Source organism: Triturus cristatus, chromosome 1_2, assembly GCF_964204655.1.
Source record: "Triturus cristatus chromosome 1_2, aTriCri1.1, whole genome shotgun sequence".
NCBI lineage: Eukaryota > Metazoa > Chordata > Amphibia > Caudata > Salamandridae > Triturus > Triturus cristatus.
The window spans coordinates 253,870,883-253,888,437 of record NC_140580.1 but is presented as its reverse complement, the minus strand read 5'-3'; the positions used below and the strand labels follow the sequence as shown (position 1 = coordinate 253,888,437).

The following is a 17,555-nucleotide window of genomic DNA, read 5'->3' as shown; positions in this document are numbered from 1 at the left end:
GTGGATAAGGTTCACAGAAGAATTCTTCAGGAGCCTACTCAGCCATCAGGAAGATCCTTCCCAAAGTTGAGTATACTTGTTATTAATCTCATCTCCAATATTAAGATTTCCAGAAAGTACCATCCGTTTAAAAAGGGGTAACCATAAAAGATCTTTTGGAATGAGTTACTGCTAAAGATTCACTGAACTTATTGTTTTTTAGGTCGAAGATTTTGTCGATCCTGATGGCAAAATCTCCCTCCAGCGCGAGGAAACGCCTGCCAGCCGGTAGGTATTTGTGTCCTATTGCGCGCTAATGTAATTCCAGTCATTTTAGTGTTAGACATGTTGAGGTTTTTATTTCTACTTCTATTGGACTAATGCATTTTAGTGATTTTCACTCTTTTTTTCTGTGGCCTTCCACAGAGCTTACTGTTTGAAACGCATCTCAGTTTTCAGTAGAATAATTGTTGGTATTACCTTGTGTTAACTTTCTTGCTATGGCATGCCGATTTAGCACTTATTCTTTTAGCTTATGGTTCTGAATAGTTTTCTTCACTTTCAAATGGGTGTATTTTGCTTTTACATGTTAAATTCTTTCAAGTGTGGTATTAGCACATTATTTTTAGGAAGCAGATATGAATTTATTTATGAGATGAGATTTAAAATCTATATACGTTATCCCCTTCCTGTATCAATTTTTGCTGCCTATATTGACTGCTGGTTTTATTCCCAGGAGCCCCTATTGAGGCCTGAAAGTTGTAATCATTCAATATAATATTAAGAATGCTTTTAGAGGGCCTCTTGGATCGCTCCGTTCGGGTATATTTTTTTTAGAAGGCAGGCTGCTGACATATTTGACTTTTTTTTGTCCTCTGCAAGATTAAAATAATACTGTTGATGCTAGCCAGTAAGATTATCTAATCTTTTAACGATATGCAGATCCCACATTCAATGAATGAAAAAAATACTCCTTTTTTAATCAGATTCATTTAAGTTTTCAATGTATTACCTTCTGATTATTCGAGGAACCTCTTCATTGACAAATCAACTAACTAACCTTTACTCTGAGTAGAGGTCACTATCAGATTAACTCTTTAAAGCACACTTGACACCTTCTTGTAATACACATTTCCCAACACCGAACAAAGAATCTCCTGAGTAACATTCTAGTTTCATGGTGAAGTCAGAGTTCTTCCAGTCAGTGGGTTTGCTGCAGCAGAGAGCAAAGTAACCTGCAAGAGTTCAAATGAAAAACACACTTTATTAACTCTCCCAACCCCACTTACTAACAAACCACCTTCAAAATGCACCTAATAGAAACTTGACTTGCTGAAACTTAGTAATGTATGCCATTTTATTGTAAAGTTTGTTACAGATTTGTTACGCAGCACCAACATTATACATTTCATTTAAAGCATTTTCAATGGAAATGGACGCCTGATGTTGAGTTTTGCTGGTGCTGGACTTTGACCAAAAGTGATGAACGTCCTGTCTGCCCTATTTTGAGTCTGAGTCCTTAATGCACTCCAATGGGGCAGATGAGACTTAAACCAGGCAGGCTCTCATTAATAGCTGTGCATGTTCTCCTCAGACTGTGCATTATACAGTATATATACAGAAGCACAAAATGAAATTTACGTTTTATTACCATTGAGTGTCAGGAGGGGGGAACATGATCAAGGTTCTCGCTGATATTTTTTCTCAAAGTGTGGTAACAGAAAAGATGTGCGCACCCTTTATCTGAAAGAGACACGTTAGTGATAGATTCCTTACCTTAGAATATCTCCAGGCGTCAGAATGGATCCGGAAAGTTTTGCTAGCAGTACCCCTGCACATCAGTAGGTGGCGTCATGCGGATCCGCGTCCGTCGCTTGCGTCGTAAGCGCCTAGATGACGTCATGGAGACTACTTAGGCACCACCCATGCGCTCTGACGTCAGTTCTAAGCACGTACCTTAGTCACTTTTTGACTACTCTTTTGAGACTTTTTTGTCTCTCATTTTTTCTCCTGGTGCATGTAGGGATGTCTGGCTTTAAGTCTTGTGGGGCCTGCCGTCGAAACATGTCGGTGGCGGACCCCCATGATGTTTGCCTCTACTGTCTGGAGACCGACCATGACTCCAGGTCCTGCCGGAACTGTCGAGCCATGTCCCCGAAGGCCTTGAGGGAGCGGCGCCGGAAGCTGCTGGAGGTCCGGCACTCGTCCCAACTCCGCTCTAGGTCCAAGGACCGCTCGCGGGGCCGCAGTTGTCGCTCCTCGGACTCCAAGTCTTCGCTCGCGGATTCCGGTAAGCGACAACATAAAAAGAAGTCGAAGAAGCGTGTTCGCTCTCTGACGTCCCCCCGTCGGTCCTCGGATGCGGACAAGGGGGGCAGGGGTTCGGCCCCTGCGGCTCCCTTGGAGCCCGGGAGTCCCGCGGCCTATTGGCCTTACCTGGGTCCGTCGGCGACTCCCGAACAGGTGGAAGAGTTTCTAGCCACCATGGACCGCCTTTTTAGGCCTCCAGCTCCCGCCGGCGCGCCTTCGGGCCCCGTGGTCCTGTGTTCAGATCCCGTTGGCCCGTCGGCGCTGCCGGCGGATCCAGCTTCGGCGCCACAGGATTCTACGCCGTTGGCTCCGGCCACGAGGTCCGGTGCAGCCGGCTCCGGCCCCATGCCGCTCTCGGCTCCGCCTCCGGCGCCGCAGTGGGTGCCGATCATTCCACCCTTGCCCTGGTTCCAGGACCATTTCGTTCCTGCCTGGGATCCGCATTGGGAGACGGCCAGATAGGATATTGGGTCACCCTTGTCAGTCCCTGTACAGTGTACCATAGGTAACCAGGGCATAGGTGCACCCAAGGCCTACCAGGGGCTGCAGCATGTCTTATGCCACCCCTGGCTGGCCCTCTTAAATTGACACCACTGGCTGATCACTCAGCTGGGGCAAGATGGTGTAATCACCCCTTGCTTAGATATAGTATACCTATATCTAAACCTATATATAGACACATAGTTACCTATCAGTCACTCCTATGGCAGGCCTTGACAATCCTGGAGGCAGAGTGCTAGGTATTATGTGAGATGGTGCTCAAGCATGAGCTGAGCCTGTCTGCAGCTTTCGGAACCATGTCCTTATAGCTGTTCTATGATATCGCCTACCATATACTCTTAAGTGCATTATAATCCTCGCGGTTAAATGCTAACTTTGGTTTGGCTTTATCAAAACATGTTGTGTAAGGTGTCATACGCTTTGGAATACTACCCCCTCGCCAAGTCTGGCGACGGGGGTAGCATTTCACCCTTCTAGAGGGAGAAGACATGTAGTAGCTACTGTACCCGGTGAAAGCTAACTCGAACCTCAGCATCACAAAATGGATGCTGCTGCCACCGACACAAGTCTGACCTCCTGCAGCTGGGAGCCCTTCCAGCAAGGGAGGCCTGGACAATAGGTTTCCTGTCCGGGGAGGTGCAAGCACCTCCCCAGACATCCTATAGTGTATTGGGGCAGGGTGGGTTGAATGAAGCGAGACACTGCCTGGGGCGCACAAGGTGCTCCATGCATAGCCCGGTTCAAACCAGTTGCTGGGTCACTCCAGCCCCGCTCTGGCGCGAAACTGGACAAAGTGAAGGGGGTGTAACCACCCCACTCCCTGGTCCCACCCATAGGAGGGACCTAGCAGGTAATCCAGCCCCTTAGTTTAGTATAAAGCTAGGAGCTGAGTCTAGAGACTTAAGATTATCCTGGACCGACACTCTGATACAAAACTCTTGGCCCTTCGACATTCTACACCCAGAAGACTGAAGAATCTCCCTTGTGGTCAAGGAGTGACCACCCTGTGCAAACAGGCACCAACCAGCTAACTGCCGGTTTGCTTTGTCGACGCTCCTGAAGGATCCCGACGACTCTGCTTTACAGGAACTGGACTCCCAGACCTCTCCGACCTTTATCCACATCCACAGCCAAGCTGAGACCCGTGGTGGACACGAAAAAACGTGGGACCAGACGCCCTGGCCATATTGTGACTTGCTGACCTGCGCTGCTCCTGAGGTATCCTTGAGGCTGCGCATTGGGGACTGAGATACCCCTAACCCGAGCACCCACTGCACCGAAGCCCAGCCCTCCATACTCCACGATTACTGCGTGGGGCCCTTCTGCAGTTTCCTGCTCGACGTGTCTTCCCGGTTGCTAGCCCGTTGGCAAGTGAGCCCTCTGAAGACGATCCTTTTTCTTCTTACTGCTGGTCTGGTTGCTCCCGACTTGCCCCTGCTTCCCTGCAAAGGAGAAGCCCCACAGACCTTGCTGGTCTGTTCTGACACAAATCTTCACATCCTGCGTGGATTGCGTTGGCCAAGGCTTGTTGGCTCCCATCCAGGTACCGACACTGCCGGCCTCCAGATCCGTCGTGGGATAGCTCGAGTCCGGCTCCTGAGCTTCATCCGCACCTCCTGGACCACGTGGCTGCGGAGACAAGTTCCCATTTCTTCACCTGAAGCACTCGGCGACGCCTGGTTCCTTCCTGGTTTCTTCCTGGTCACTAGCTAGTGACCCAGACTCTGTCCCCTCTGCTTTCAGGTCCTCCACTACTCCGATCCACCCTTGGATCCATCCGGACACTTTGCTCCTGGTCGCCTGCAGCACTTCTTTGCAGCTCTCCATAGGAAACGACAAAACCCGACACGCTTTGGCACCTATGCACCCGGCTTCCCTGGGTGAGGTAACACGATGTAGGAAGGTGGAATCTGACTATATGGTTGCCCCCAACTTTTTGCCTGGTATTTGGATGGTTTTTGACTAGTCTGGCTGGGATCCTGCTATCCAGGACCCCAGCCTATCTGCTTCATCCCTAAAACTGATGTGAGTACCCTAGCTACCTTCCAATTGGATACTGAGCATACCCTATCAGCCCCTTGTAGATGGTACCCTAGGTACCCAGGGCATGGGTCCCTCAGAGGCCTACCAGGGGCTGCAGCACTTATTGTGCCACCCCTGGGAGAGCCATACCAAATGACACCACCAGACCACTACTGTAGTCTGGGTAAGGTGGTGCTTGCACTCCTTATAGGGATATAGGTATCCTGTATCCCACTTAATACAACACATATATCCTCATAGGTCACCCCTAAAGCAGGAATTGCTAATCCTACAAGGCAGGGTGCTGAGATGTGTGAAGGGGGACCCCTACCTGAGTAGGGCCCCTCTGCAACCTTTGTAAAATCATTGCTGGGTTGTTTGTAGTGTAGCCATACCATATACTCTTAACCGCATTATAAGTATATTGCGATAGCGTGATAACTTGAGAATGGCTACACAGAACCATATTGTGTTTGATGTCAAACATGTAAGAATCATACGCCCAATCCAGCCATGGTGCTGAGGGCATGATTCCCCCCTGCTAGAGGGGCGATATGGGAAAAGCTGCAGAATTTAGACACCAATTTAAAAGTGCACATGTAGTACAAAATGGATGCTACCCGCCACCCACACGACTCTGGTTGCCTGTTGCTGGGCAGAACTCCAGCCACGGCAGCTGGACAATAGGGATCCTGTTGCAGGGAGGTGTTCCCACCTCCCCAGACAGACTATGTGGATTGGAACTGGGTGGGTGCACCATAGGATGCCTTTCAGAGTTGCACGTAGGCTTCCCCAGTGCCTACATTCTGCATACACCGCCTGGAACCGGTTCAGGGGCATCCTGTCCCCTGCCCTGGCGGGAAACACACAAAGGGGAGAGGGTGTAGCCACCCTTTTCCCGCCTGACCTCTCATTGGTGGGCTCTGATCTGGACACTCCCCTAATCTTTGGATAAAGGTGAATACTGGGTCCCCAGAGCCTCAGATTATTCTTGAACTTAACAGACTTGAACTTTGACTTGCTGCCGCACAGCTGACTGAAGAAATCTCCCTTGGGGTAAAGGAGTTACCCCCCTGCTTGGCAGGCACCTGAAACACTGCAAGTGACCCGGTCGGAACCTCGCTGCTCCTACGGACATCGACGACACTTTCCTACCTTGAGGTGGGTTTCCAAGTATCCCAGAGGCCGGTGAGTGTGCACAGCAAAGCTCAGCACCGTGGACCCCGTGGGTGCCGAGAGCCCCAATACCCCAGGACACCGGCCACCTCTTGCACAGCACCCAACCCCGACGAGTGGGGAAGTTGTGCTTTGGCCCATTATTGAGCCAACCTCTCAGCATCATCTGTGCCAAAGATCGACGCCCTAGCCCGCTCCAGCGACCCGTGGGTGCATCTTTAGGCACGCCAAATTGCTGCCCCCGCGGTCCCTTGTCTCTCGACTGGTGGGCCCTAGCGGAGGTCAATCTTCGATTCCAAGAGTTCCCCTGGTTGCTCCAGGCCTGCTCTTCAGTCTCCTCGCTGGAGACCTTGCTCAGACCTCGTGTGTCTGCACCAGTAGCTGTTTTGTGTTCTTGCGTGGGTTGCGGTTGCCAAGGCTTAGTGGATCCAATCCGGACACTAACACCGCAGCGACCCTCATCCTTTGTGGGACAGTCGCCCTTCAGAAGCTGGCCTTCCTTGACGCCTCCTGGACCCCGTGGCTGACGATCCAAGCTACACCACTTCCACCTGGAAGCACCCGACATTGAAGGGCTCCTTCGCTTGAGCCCCCTGGTCACTGTGCCGTGACCCAGACTCTGTCCCCTCTGCTTTCAGGTCCTTCTCTACAAGATCTACATTTTCATTCTTCACGACAAAGACGACGCTTCTGGCTAGCAGCAGTTCTTCACTTTTTGCCATTGAAAATCAGCCCGCGACCCGACATCGAAAACGACCTATGCACCCGGCTTCCCTGGGGCAGGTAACAGTGGTACCTCGGTACTCTTGTCGGTGTGGGCCCTTCAAAAGCTTAACTCTAAAGTATTGAACTTGAACTCCTGCTAGAAGTGTTTTTTAAACTTGTAAAATTCAACCGCGACATTCTCCATAGGCTTTAATAGTGATCCTGACAGTAGCTTTAGCCACTGCACGCGTCTCCCGTGGGTCCCCTTCCTCACTACCTTGGGTGGTTTCACAAGGGGCCAGCGACCCTAAATGCCCTAGGCATTGTCTGTAGAATTGTCGTGGTTCTTATACCACTTTTTTGATATATGGTTTGGTCCCCCCCTGGGGCCCTGTGATTCCAGTGCTATTTATTGTCAATGCTTGTTTGAATTGTATCTTCACCTCTAGCCTCATAAAGAGACTAGTGGGGTTATTCCTAGAATAAATACATATATTTTATATATATACCTGTGTGGACTACTCTTTCATTTGGTTATTCAAGAGGTTATCTATGGTAAAACAATAAGCTTAACACTCCTTCAAGACTTAGCCTAAAGGCTGCTCTCCACAGCTACCACTAGGTCTTTAACCTATCACCATAAGAGTCAACTTGGACTGGTACAAGGTGTCCCCTATAACTAGAGGACAGCATATGCCAGGCCAACTTCTCACACATGAGCACTCCGGTGCTCCCGTGGGTAGTGACTATCCTAGTGTCCTAGTATAAGAGGTTTCTTTCCTAGTTTGACCGCAAGTGTCCTGAATCTATTTAAATCTGACTTCTTCGTTCCCATTGTATTCCTATGAGAACCCGCGTGTGAGTTTAGACACTGCACACGCCTCCCGTGGGCCTCCCACTTCCTAACTATAGGTCATTTAGTGTAGCCCCAGCGATGCCCTAGGCCTACTCTGCATTTCTGTTGTGGTACTTATACCACTTTTCTAGTATATGGTTTCCTCCGCCCCTAGGGCGCGACTGTATATGTGCAACTTAAAGTGTGTTATTTAAGCTTCCTGTATTGTGCTTTGACCTCTGCCCTCATAAAGAGAACATAGGTATCGTGTTTAGGATAAATACATATATATTTGATATATATCTTGTGTGGTGTCCTTTCATTTGGTGTTCAAAGGATTGTTCTGGTAAAACAGCTGGCTTCATATGCCCTCTGAAGTTTTAGCCTAAGACTGCTTTGTCCATGCTACCACTAGGATAGCTGGTCTATAAGGTTGACTTTACAACCAATCACCATAAGGGTTGTTTGGACTGATACAGGGTGCCCACTAGAACTAGTGGACATCATATATCAGGCCAACTTCTCACAGACGCCCTCACCAACGTCATGTTGGACACTTGGCCGCAGCCGGCCACAGGGGCCCCTGTGGATAAGAATGTCGCCAGGCGCCACCGCCTGGTGACCCCGCGTTTCTGACCACTCATCCCACTCCTGAGAGTCTGGTCATCCAGGCTTCGACGTCGCAGAGTGCCTTTCCCACGGCTGACACCAGATAAGGACTCTAAGAAGCTGGAGCAGTTTGATAAGCGGTTGTTCTCGTCAGCCAGCTTGGGGCTGCGGTCGTTGAACACCGCCTGCTTGTTGGGCCGCTATTCCCACGTGGTGTAGGACACGTTTGCTCAGATGTTACCTCAGTGTCCTGAGGAGGTTCATGCTGTGCTTTCCCAGGCAGTTGCTGAGGGTAAGGATGTGGCTAAGTTTGCCATTCGGTGTGGTTTGGACACTGCTGACTCGTTGGGCAGGGCGATTTCTACAACTGTGGCGCTGCGCCGCCACGCCTAGTTGCGATCCAATGGGTTCTCACCAGACGTCCTGAGCTCGCTCATGGACATGCCGTTTGATGGCACTCGCCTGTTTGGCGATATGGCTGACTGCGCTGGAGCGCTTTAAGGACTCACAGGCCGCGGTCAAGTCTTTGGGTCTTTTCACTAAAAGTCCAGCCACTCCTGGATTTCGTGGCCAAGGCAGGGGCGCCCAGGCACGTTCCTTCAACAAGCCTGTGCAGAACCAGCCTCAGCGCGGACGCGGCTTCCGCAGGGGCGGCTCGGGGCATCAGCATGTGGGGCAGTTCACCTCCGCCCCCGCTGCTTCTACCTCCAAACCTTCCTAATCTGAGCTTTGTGGAGCACCCCACGCAAGTGGGTGGCAGGATCCGCCACCACTTCCACCACTGGCGCGATACCACATCGGACAAGCGGGTATTGCAGATCATCTGCGGGGGTTATTCTCTCCCCCTTCAGTCCTCCCCTCCGGCCATGTCACCTCGGTGCCACCGCATATCGAAGGATCACTTGCTGCTTCTCCAGCAGGAAGTTACGGCCCTCTTGGCCAAGGGGGCCATCGAGCGCGTTCCTGGGACAGAAGTAGGACGTGGTTGTTACTCCCACTACTTTCTGGTCCCCAAGAAGGACAAATGGGGCCGGCACCCTATCTTGGACCTCAGGAACGTCAATCGTTTCCTCCGGCAGGAGAAGTTCAAGATGTTTACTCTGGCTCAGGTCTTGGCTGCCCTCGACCCTGGAGACTGGATGGTAGCGTTGGACTGGCAGGACGTGTATGTTCACAACCCATTCCTGCCAGCCCACCGGCGTTGCTTGCGCTTCACGGTAGGCCGCGAGCATTTTCACTTTGCCGTGCTCCCCTTCGGCCTTACCAGCGTCCCTCAGGTGTTCACAAAAGTGATGGCGGTGGTCGCAGCTCATCTGCGCAGGTCAGGGGTGTCAGTTTTTCCCTACCCGACAACTGGTTGTTGAAGGCGGGCTCGCCCCAGACAGTCGTCACCCACCTTCAGACTACGGCCGACCTCCTGCATTTGCTGGGGTTCTCCATCAGTGTGCCGAAGTCCCACCTGAGTCCCTCTTAGAAGCTCCCATTCATCGGAGCGGTTCTGGATTCGACGCAGTTTTGGGTTTATCCTCCCGAGCAGCGAGTCCGGGATATTCAGGCTATGAATCCGATCTTTCAGCCTCTATCCCGGGTTTCAGTCAGGATGACCCTCAGGCTCCTGGGCCTGATGGCCTCCTGCATCCTGCTAGTGCAACATGCCAGATGGCATATGCGGGCTCTGCAGTGGGACCTGAAGTTCCAGTGGGCGCAGCATCAGGGCAACCTATCCGATCCTTTCCAGATGTCGGAGAGCCCTGCACGACAATTGCTGTGCTGGATCACAAATCGCGATTGGGTCAATGGCAGATCCCTCTCCCTTCCCCAACCGGAGCACACAGTGGGGACGGATGCGTCCCTTCTGGGATGGGGAGACCACTTGCGAGAGGCGGAGATCAGAGGCCTCTGGTCTCCGGCGGAGGCCCGGCTCCACATCAACCTTTTGGAGCTTCAGGCGATCCGTCTTGCACTGAAGGCATTCCTTCCTTCTGTCCGTCGAAGTGTGGTGCAGCTGTTTACGGACAACACCACCACCATGTGGTATTGCAACAAACAGGGCGGGGTGGGATCGTGGACCCTATGTCGGGAGGCTCTGCGCCTCTGGACATGGCTGGAACATCAAGGCATTACCTTGGTGGTTCAACACCTGGCAGGTTCTTTGAACGCCAGGGCGGATGAACTCAGCCACTGGTGCTTGATGGATCACGAATGGCGTCTTTATTCGGACGTGGCACAAGGTCTTTCAGCGGTGGGGAGAGCCTTGGTTAGATCTATTCGCCACCGAAGAGAACGCGCAATGTCATCAGTTCTGCGCTTTGGAATTTCCAAGGCGCCACTCGCTAGGCGACGCTTTTAGTCGTGAGTGGAGTTGCGGTCTGTTCTCCTTTCTGCCTATACCACTTATGCCCAGAGTGCCGAAGAAGATTTGGCGCAACCGGGCCCAAGTCCTCCTTGTGGCTCCGGATTGGGCAAGAAGATACTGGTATCCCGAGCTACTCAGCATGGCGATCGATCCCCCGATCCGGCTGCCTCTTCAGGAGGATCTTCTGTCGCAGCAGCAGGGGACGTTCCTCCACCCGAACCTGTCCTGTCTCCACCTCCATGCGTGGAGATTGAGCGGCGACGGTTGACAGCTTTTGATCTTCCTCCCAAAGTCTGTGATGTCATTCTGTTATCCAGTCGTCCCTCCACTAAAACGGTATACGCCTGCAGATGGAACAAGTTTGTGGCATGGTGCACAGCTAAGACTGTGGATCCCCTTTCTGCCCCTCTTTCCGAAGTCCTTCTGTTCCTTCTTTATTTGACCCAGCACGGCTCTGCTCTGGGAACTATCAAAGGTTATCTTTCGGCCATCTCCACCTTTTTACGGCTTCCAGATCAGCCTTCTCTTTTTAAGTCCCTGGTTGTTAACCGTTTCCTAAAGGGCATTATGCACATGTTTCCTCCCGTGCCGTTCATCATGCCTCAATGGGTCTTGAATCTCGTTTTGGCCTATCTGATATGCGCTCCTTTCGAGCCCCTTCATACCTGTCCTTTGCATCTTCTTGCTGTTAAGACGGCTTTCCTGGTCGCTATCACCTCTGCCAGAAGAGTGAGTGAGTTCCAGGCTCTTTCTTCCAAACCTCCTTTCCTTTCTGTTCATCCGGACAAGGTGGTATTAAGGACCTGTCCTTCTTTTTTGCCAAAGGTGATCATGCCCTTTCACATCGGGCACACCATCACTTTGCCTACCTTCTTTCCGCCTCCTTCGAGGGAGGAAGAGAGGTTCCACTGTCTGGACCCAAAACGTGCGCTTGCATTCTATCTAAAGCGTACACAGCAGTTCTGGGTGGATGACCAGCTCTTTGTTGGCTACGTGGGCGCCAAAAAAGGTCGGGCTGTGTACAAACGGACCATCTACGGTGGGTCGTTCTGTGCATCAAAGCATGGTACTCCTTGGCTAAGAAGGAGCCTCCTGTGGGGCTGCGTGCCCATTCTACCAGGGCAACTGCAGCCACTACTGCCTTGGGACGTGGCATCCCCTTGCAGGACATTTGTTAGGCAGCTACTTGGGCCTTGCTGCACACGTTATCCAAGCATTACTGCCTTGACAGTCGGGTCCGGAGAGACGGCTTCTTTGGCCGTTGTGTTCTCCGTGACTTTCTGGTGTAATCTTTTCGCAGACCCACCACCGGGGTTGGTATTGCTGGGGTATCTATTCCAAGGTAAGGAATCTATCACTAACGTGTCTCTTTCAGATGCACAAGTTACTACTTGTGAAACGATATATCTGTAAGAGACATTAGTTAGTGATAGATTCCTTACCGCCCCACCCATCCTCCCCGTTCTGCGAACTGATTCTAAGGTTAAGGTCATTCCCTTTTCAGGGCCCTAGTTTCATGGCACCAGTGGTCAGTTTCTTGCATGGCTCTGCGTTCCTGGCACGGAAAGTCGTGTACAGAACTGACGTCAGAGCTCATGGGTGGCGCCTAAGTAGTCTCCTTGACGCCATCTCTGCGCTTACGACGCCAGCGACGGACGCTGAGCCGCATGACGCCACCTACTGATGCGCAGGGGGTACTGCTAGCAAAACTTTCCGGATCCAGTCTGATGCCTGGGGATGTTCTAAGGTAAGGAATCCATCACTAACTAATGTCTCTTACAGATATATTGTTACCCAAGTAGTAAATTGTGCATTAGGTTGTGTACAGAATCGAAATTAGCCCTAAGACACCGTGGGATTCCTCAAAGTGAGCCAACTGCTACTTCTGTGTGTGGTTCAAGAGGCTAGGGGAGTTCATATAGTATTGCTGTGGTAGCTCTGAAGAATTGGGGGGGTGGATAACTATGCCCTCTTCTATTTCTAGCTCTTGGCAGTGATCCTGTTGTAGACCCTGGAAACTTGTTAGGGTTTATTGACATTCGATCCCACAATAAATTGTGAGGGAACTATACATTTTAAAGTTTGCATTCTGATCCGGCCTGCGGCTGTCAGCCTTTGGGCCTTTTGCAGACTGTATTGTGTATCTGAAAGAGACACGTTAGTGATAGATTCCTTACTTTAAAATATCCCCGGGCGTCAGACTGGATCCGGATCGTTTTCGTCAGCAGTACCCCTGCGCGTCAGTAGGCGTCGTCATGCGGCTGCGCGTACGTCACTGGCGTCTTATTCGCCGAGATGACATCGGAGCTACTTAGATGCGCCCAAGCGCGCTGACATCTGTTCTTTCTTTTTCCGCGCCAGCAAGCGCAGATCCGAGAGAGAGCGGTACTCCTAGTTAATATTTGAACTTTATTTCTGAGACTTCTTTCTCTTGCTTGTCGAGTACTCATCTTCTGGTGCAGTGGAGATGCCCGGGTTTAAGTCCTGTAGGGACTGCCGTCGGAACATGTCAGTGGTGGACCCTTCTCTTCTGCTTGGGGCAGGCCAGAGACGTATCCCGATTGTCGGGCCATGGCACCGAAAGCTTTGCGGGAGCGTTCCCGAAATTTGTATGAGGCCCGGCAATCGGTTCCGCGATGCTTGAGGTCCTGCTCCCAGGAACAGGTAAGTCAAGGCGCCATGAGAAGTCGAAGAAGCGACGTCACTCTTAGTCTTCCCCTCACCAGTCGCACGCAGTAGAGGGAGCGGGTGGTCACTCCCCCACAGCTCAGGTGGAGCCTCTGTTGTTGCCTGCGGCCTACCTGCCTTTCCCGGGGCCCTGCGCAACTCCGGAAGAAATGCAGGTATTCCTGTCGGCCATGGGCCGTTTATTTGCCCCTTCGAGCCCCTACGGCGTGCCTTCGGGCCCCGTGGACCCGTTGGGTGGTTCAGCCTCCGTGCCTCAGCCTCTGGCCCCAGCTACACGAGCAAGGCACCCTGCGGCGCTATTGCCTCCGGCGCCGGGTGCAACGCCGCCTCAATGCCGTTGCCTACAGGGCCGGACTACGTCGAGCCTGGATTGGTCTATAATCCTCCGATTCCTATTCCAGGTGGGGAGTTTATTCCCTTTCCCCACGTCCTTATCGGCCTCTTAAACAGCCGGTGGATGAAGGGAAGTACTGGGAGGGGTCTGAGGTCCCTCTCGCAGCTCAATTGAGGATGAACCGGAGTGGGAGGATGATATGGAAGGTAGGGGCGATCTGGATTTCTCTCCGCACCCTGGTACACTGTCTCCTTCTTCCGTAGCTAAGGAGGAGGTTGGGGCTTTTTCTGTGGTGTTGCGTAGGGCGACTGAGGCTCTTAACCTCGAGCTCCCTTCCGTGCCTATCAGGACCAATCTCCTGACTGAGGTGCTGCAGCCGGCGACCTCCTCGGCAGAGCCGCTACTGCCCTTAATAACACGCTTACAGGGGGCGTGGTTTGGACGCCGGAGAAGATGGCGGCTTAGCGCGGCGCTCCTCCCGTGGACGGCGATCACGGATCGTTTTTGGGAGTAACGAGCCATGCTGTGCCGGTGAAAGTACACACAGGAGGATCGGAGGGTAGTATCTCCGCCTAGGCTGAATCTGGGACAACTGGGTGCCTCTGAGGACGAGATCTGACTCGGAGCACTGGAGCCGGTTCCCATGCGGTAGCTGCGAGCGGCGCCTGCGGCCACGGGACCCTGCCGAACCCGGCAGATCACGCCGGTACTAACGCGAACCTGGAACTATGATCGGCGGACAGCAGAAGGGACCCTGATGCACCTAAGGACATACGGCAATCGTGAGCAATTTCTATGTTGTATTGGGGTCTGACTACGTCGATGTTTGATGTCCCAGCCATGTGGAACGCCGTGAGGTAAAATGGCGGCCGTCCCTGGGTGACTGTCAAAGCGTGTGTGCACTGGCCTGAGAGAGGTGGTCGGCATGGGAAGTAACGTCCTTGACCTGCAGGAGGGATGGTATACTCTCTATCACGCGGGCGTGTCAACCTGTACAACCTCATCGCATAGAGCGATTCCGAGAGCCTCAGGCACACGAAACATCAAGATGGCGGCGATAGTGGCTTCTGCCGGTTTGTGAGGCCCATGTGGGTTCGGCGGAGCTCGGAGCTATTGTATTGAGGTGGGTGACCAGCATCGGTCTGCTAATGGAGTGATGGGGAGTGCAATGTCATGGGACCAGAGCGCTACGGAAGCTACTGAGGCCGCGAAGGCGACAGCAGATGTCTGGTTTCCAATGTAAAACACAGGGCTGCTGCAAGAAACTCCCATGTATTTTTCGGGTGGCGGCGATGGTTGTAAAGCGGCGATTAGTGGATTCTTTTAGTGTCACCACGAACAGCATCGGCTCATCTGAAGCTCGACACTGCATTTGTGTATTCAGGCTACACATGTAGGTCACTGGTCTGTAATAAGTGCACTGTAGACGGCAAGGGTGGAAGGCAAATGATCTAAGAGATGGTCTGCTGACGGATTTGCTCTCATAATGTGCTTCTGCACTATCTGCTAAGATGATGTTTGAATATGACGAGGTGGAGCTGCAGGTTGGGTTGGGCGCCCGTGGTGTGCTATGTGCCTAACTCTGCACCTGGACCCATCGACATCACTCTCTCTACGTGGTACAGGCCTAATATGGGGCACTCTAAGCTATCAACTTTCTGATCTCCCGATAGTACCGGTGACAGGCGGTGGAGGGATACCACAGCAGTATCAGAACAACATTGTATATCTAATCGGCACACGGCTGTAGGTCCGAACAGGAGGCTTTTTGCTGCTAGCTGACTGGGCCTCGATCTGATAGGGCCTTAGTGGAAATCGTATGCTGGGATCTCAAGTCCGGTAGGCGGTTCTTCGAAACGAATAAGATGGGGGACAAAGACACAAAAAATCTCAAAAGACTCAAGGCTGAACCTCCTAATCCGATCTCCCCTGTCAAAGGTAAAAAGGATGTAACAGACACGATGGACATGATACTAAATAGATTGGAAGAGGTTAGGGAGATTGCGAAAGCCACGAAAGAAGAGATTGTGGCTATCCGGAAAGACATCAGGGATACAAATGCCAGACTTACAGAATCGGAGTCAAGAATTAGTCGGCTGGAGGACACGGAGGTTGCAACATGTAGCTCACTTAAGCGCCTGCACATCTCCTCGGAGCAGATGTCAAGGAAGTTGTCGGAATTGGAGGACAGAAATCGGAGAGGGAACCTAAGGATCTTTGGAATTCCGGAGGGTTCCGAAGAGTCGTACGAGTCGTGTGTCCCATTCCTAGAGGCATGGTTTTCGCAGGCCACCAATCTCAATTTCCGTCATCCATTAGAGTTTGATAGAGCTCATAGAGTCCCTGGAAGAATTACACCGGGTCAAAAAGGCCCACGGCCTATTGTTTGTAAACCCTTACGTTATCAACACGTGGATCAAATACTGTCATTTGTGCGTAAGAACAATCATATACTTTGGAAATCCAATAAAGTTTACATATCTCAAGACTACAGCAAAGAAACTGTTGACACGAGGAAAGCCTTTCTTGCCCTACGTCCTCAGTTGAAATCGCTGGGCCATCAGTTTGGCTTTGTGGGTCCTGCAAAATTCCGGGTAGTCATCAGAGGGTCTCCACAGGTCTTCACAGATCCAGTGAAATTGGGGCGAATCCTGGAAGGCGATGTAGAACAACGTATGGAGACCTCGTCGGTGGTCTCTGCTTCCTCCTCAAAATAGGTCTCTTAAAGGACTATGGCAGTCTGTTGTGCCGATGTTACGTTGATGGCAATATAACGATGGGTCCTGACGTATTGTTGATATATTGTTGATATATTGCTGATATATTGCTGACATATTGAGGTATTACAGCGTTGGTGTTGGTCTATTGTGCTCAAGTAGAGGGTCGCACCAGACCTATTCAGACCTCTTCAGACCTCTTTTTGTACTATCACATAGAATGTGTGCAATTTGAATGCTAATCACCAATAGAATGCTACTCACCGGTCTGTAACTGATATATGAGCGGATTCCATAGCTATGGAGGTATATCTAATGTCTCCTCAAAAAAGGATCTCGCGGGTGGGGGAGCGGGGAGGCGTCATTGGGAGTGGTCCAAGTGCACTATGCCTCTGTTCGCTGGTTGTCGCTTTGATGCATGCCTCTGCTTGAGGGAAACATGTGTTACGCATAGGTTACGCATAGGTTACGCGCCATTGGGGATGATCCAAGTTTCATTTGTCCATACTCACTGGTTGTTACGTTAAGAAATGCTGCTGATTGTAAGAAGCATAGGAATTATGGGTTATGCACCAGTTATGTAATGTTTCATACAGTTGGTTAACTCCTTAATTGTTGACATGCACGAGGAACTCGTCCAAGGGAAGGATGTCATCTTTCCGAGTCACCATGTCTACTAGTTTTTCTCGGGGTGGGGAGGAGGGTGAGGGTGGGTTGAGACGGAAGGGGGAGGGGGGAGGGAAGAGGGGGGCAAGGGGGGGTGAATGTCTATTTTTTGTATTTATTTCCTTTTATATCGGTTCTGTCTATGTCATGGTATGGTGCACACCTGGTCCCACGTCATTTTATTGCCAATGCCTTTGCCGATTGTCACACCAGGGCCCGGATAGAATGCGGTGCCGAACCTTTTCGGCTAACATTTTTCGGCCGACGCCAGCCTCAGTTAGTCGGACTCAGTATAATGACCCTGGTAACCCTAGTATTGTTGCTATGCTTGTGGGGGGGTTGTTGGGAAGCCTGAAGGGGGTTTACGTTTGTACACTCAGGGGTAAACTGTTAATGCTCTATCATTTTAGCTACTGATTAGATATGGTACTGTCTACGATTAATACTCCTGTAGGAATAACAGGCTTGAATCATCTGAAAATACTTTCTCTCAACGTCAAAGGCCTTAACCAGCCCGTTAAACGCCAGAAAGTGCTGGATTATGCAAGGAGGCAAAGAGGCGATATTGTCCTGCTGCAAGAATCTAAACTTGACACTCAGCAGTTTCACAGTCTCAGGAATAAATATTTTGTTGAGGTAGCGGGTTCAAGTGCGATA

The 17,555-nt window shown here is 51.4% G+C and overlaps 1 protein-coding gene across 5 annotated transcripts in view; it reads left to right on the top strand.

The window, feature by feature from the left end:
• The window catches only part of GBF1 (golgi brefeldin A resistant guanine nucleotide exchange factor 1), a 2,300,480-nt gene that overhangs the window by 1,545,612 nt on the left and 737,313 nt on the right, over window positions 1-17,555 (top strand). For all 5 annotated transcript variants that reach the window (XM_085603553.1, XM_085603551.1, XM_085603552.1 and 2 more), the window contains one exon: window positions 203-267. In XM_085603553.1, coding sequence (XP_085459679.1) covers window positions 203-267 — 65 coding nt within the window. The remainder of the gene's footprint in view (window positions 1-202; window positions 268-17,555) is intronic.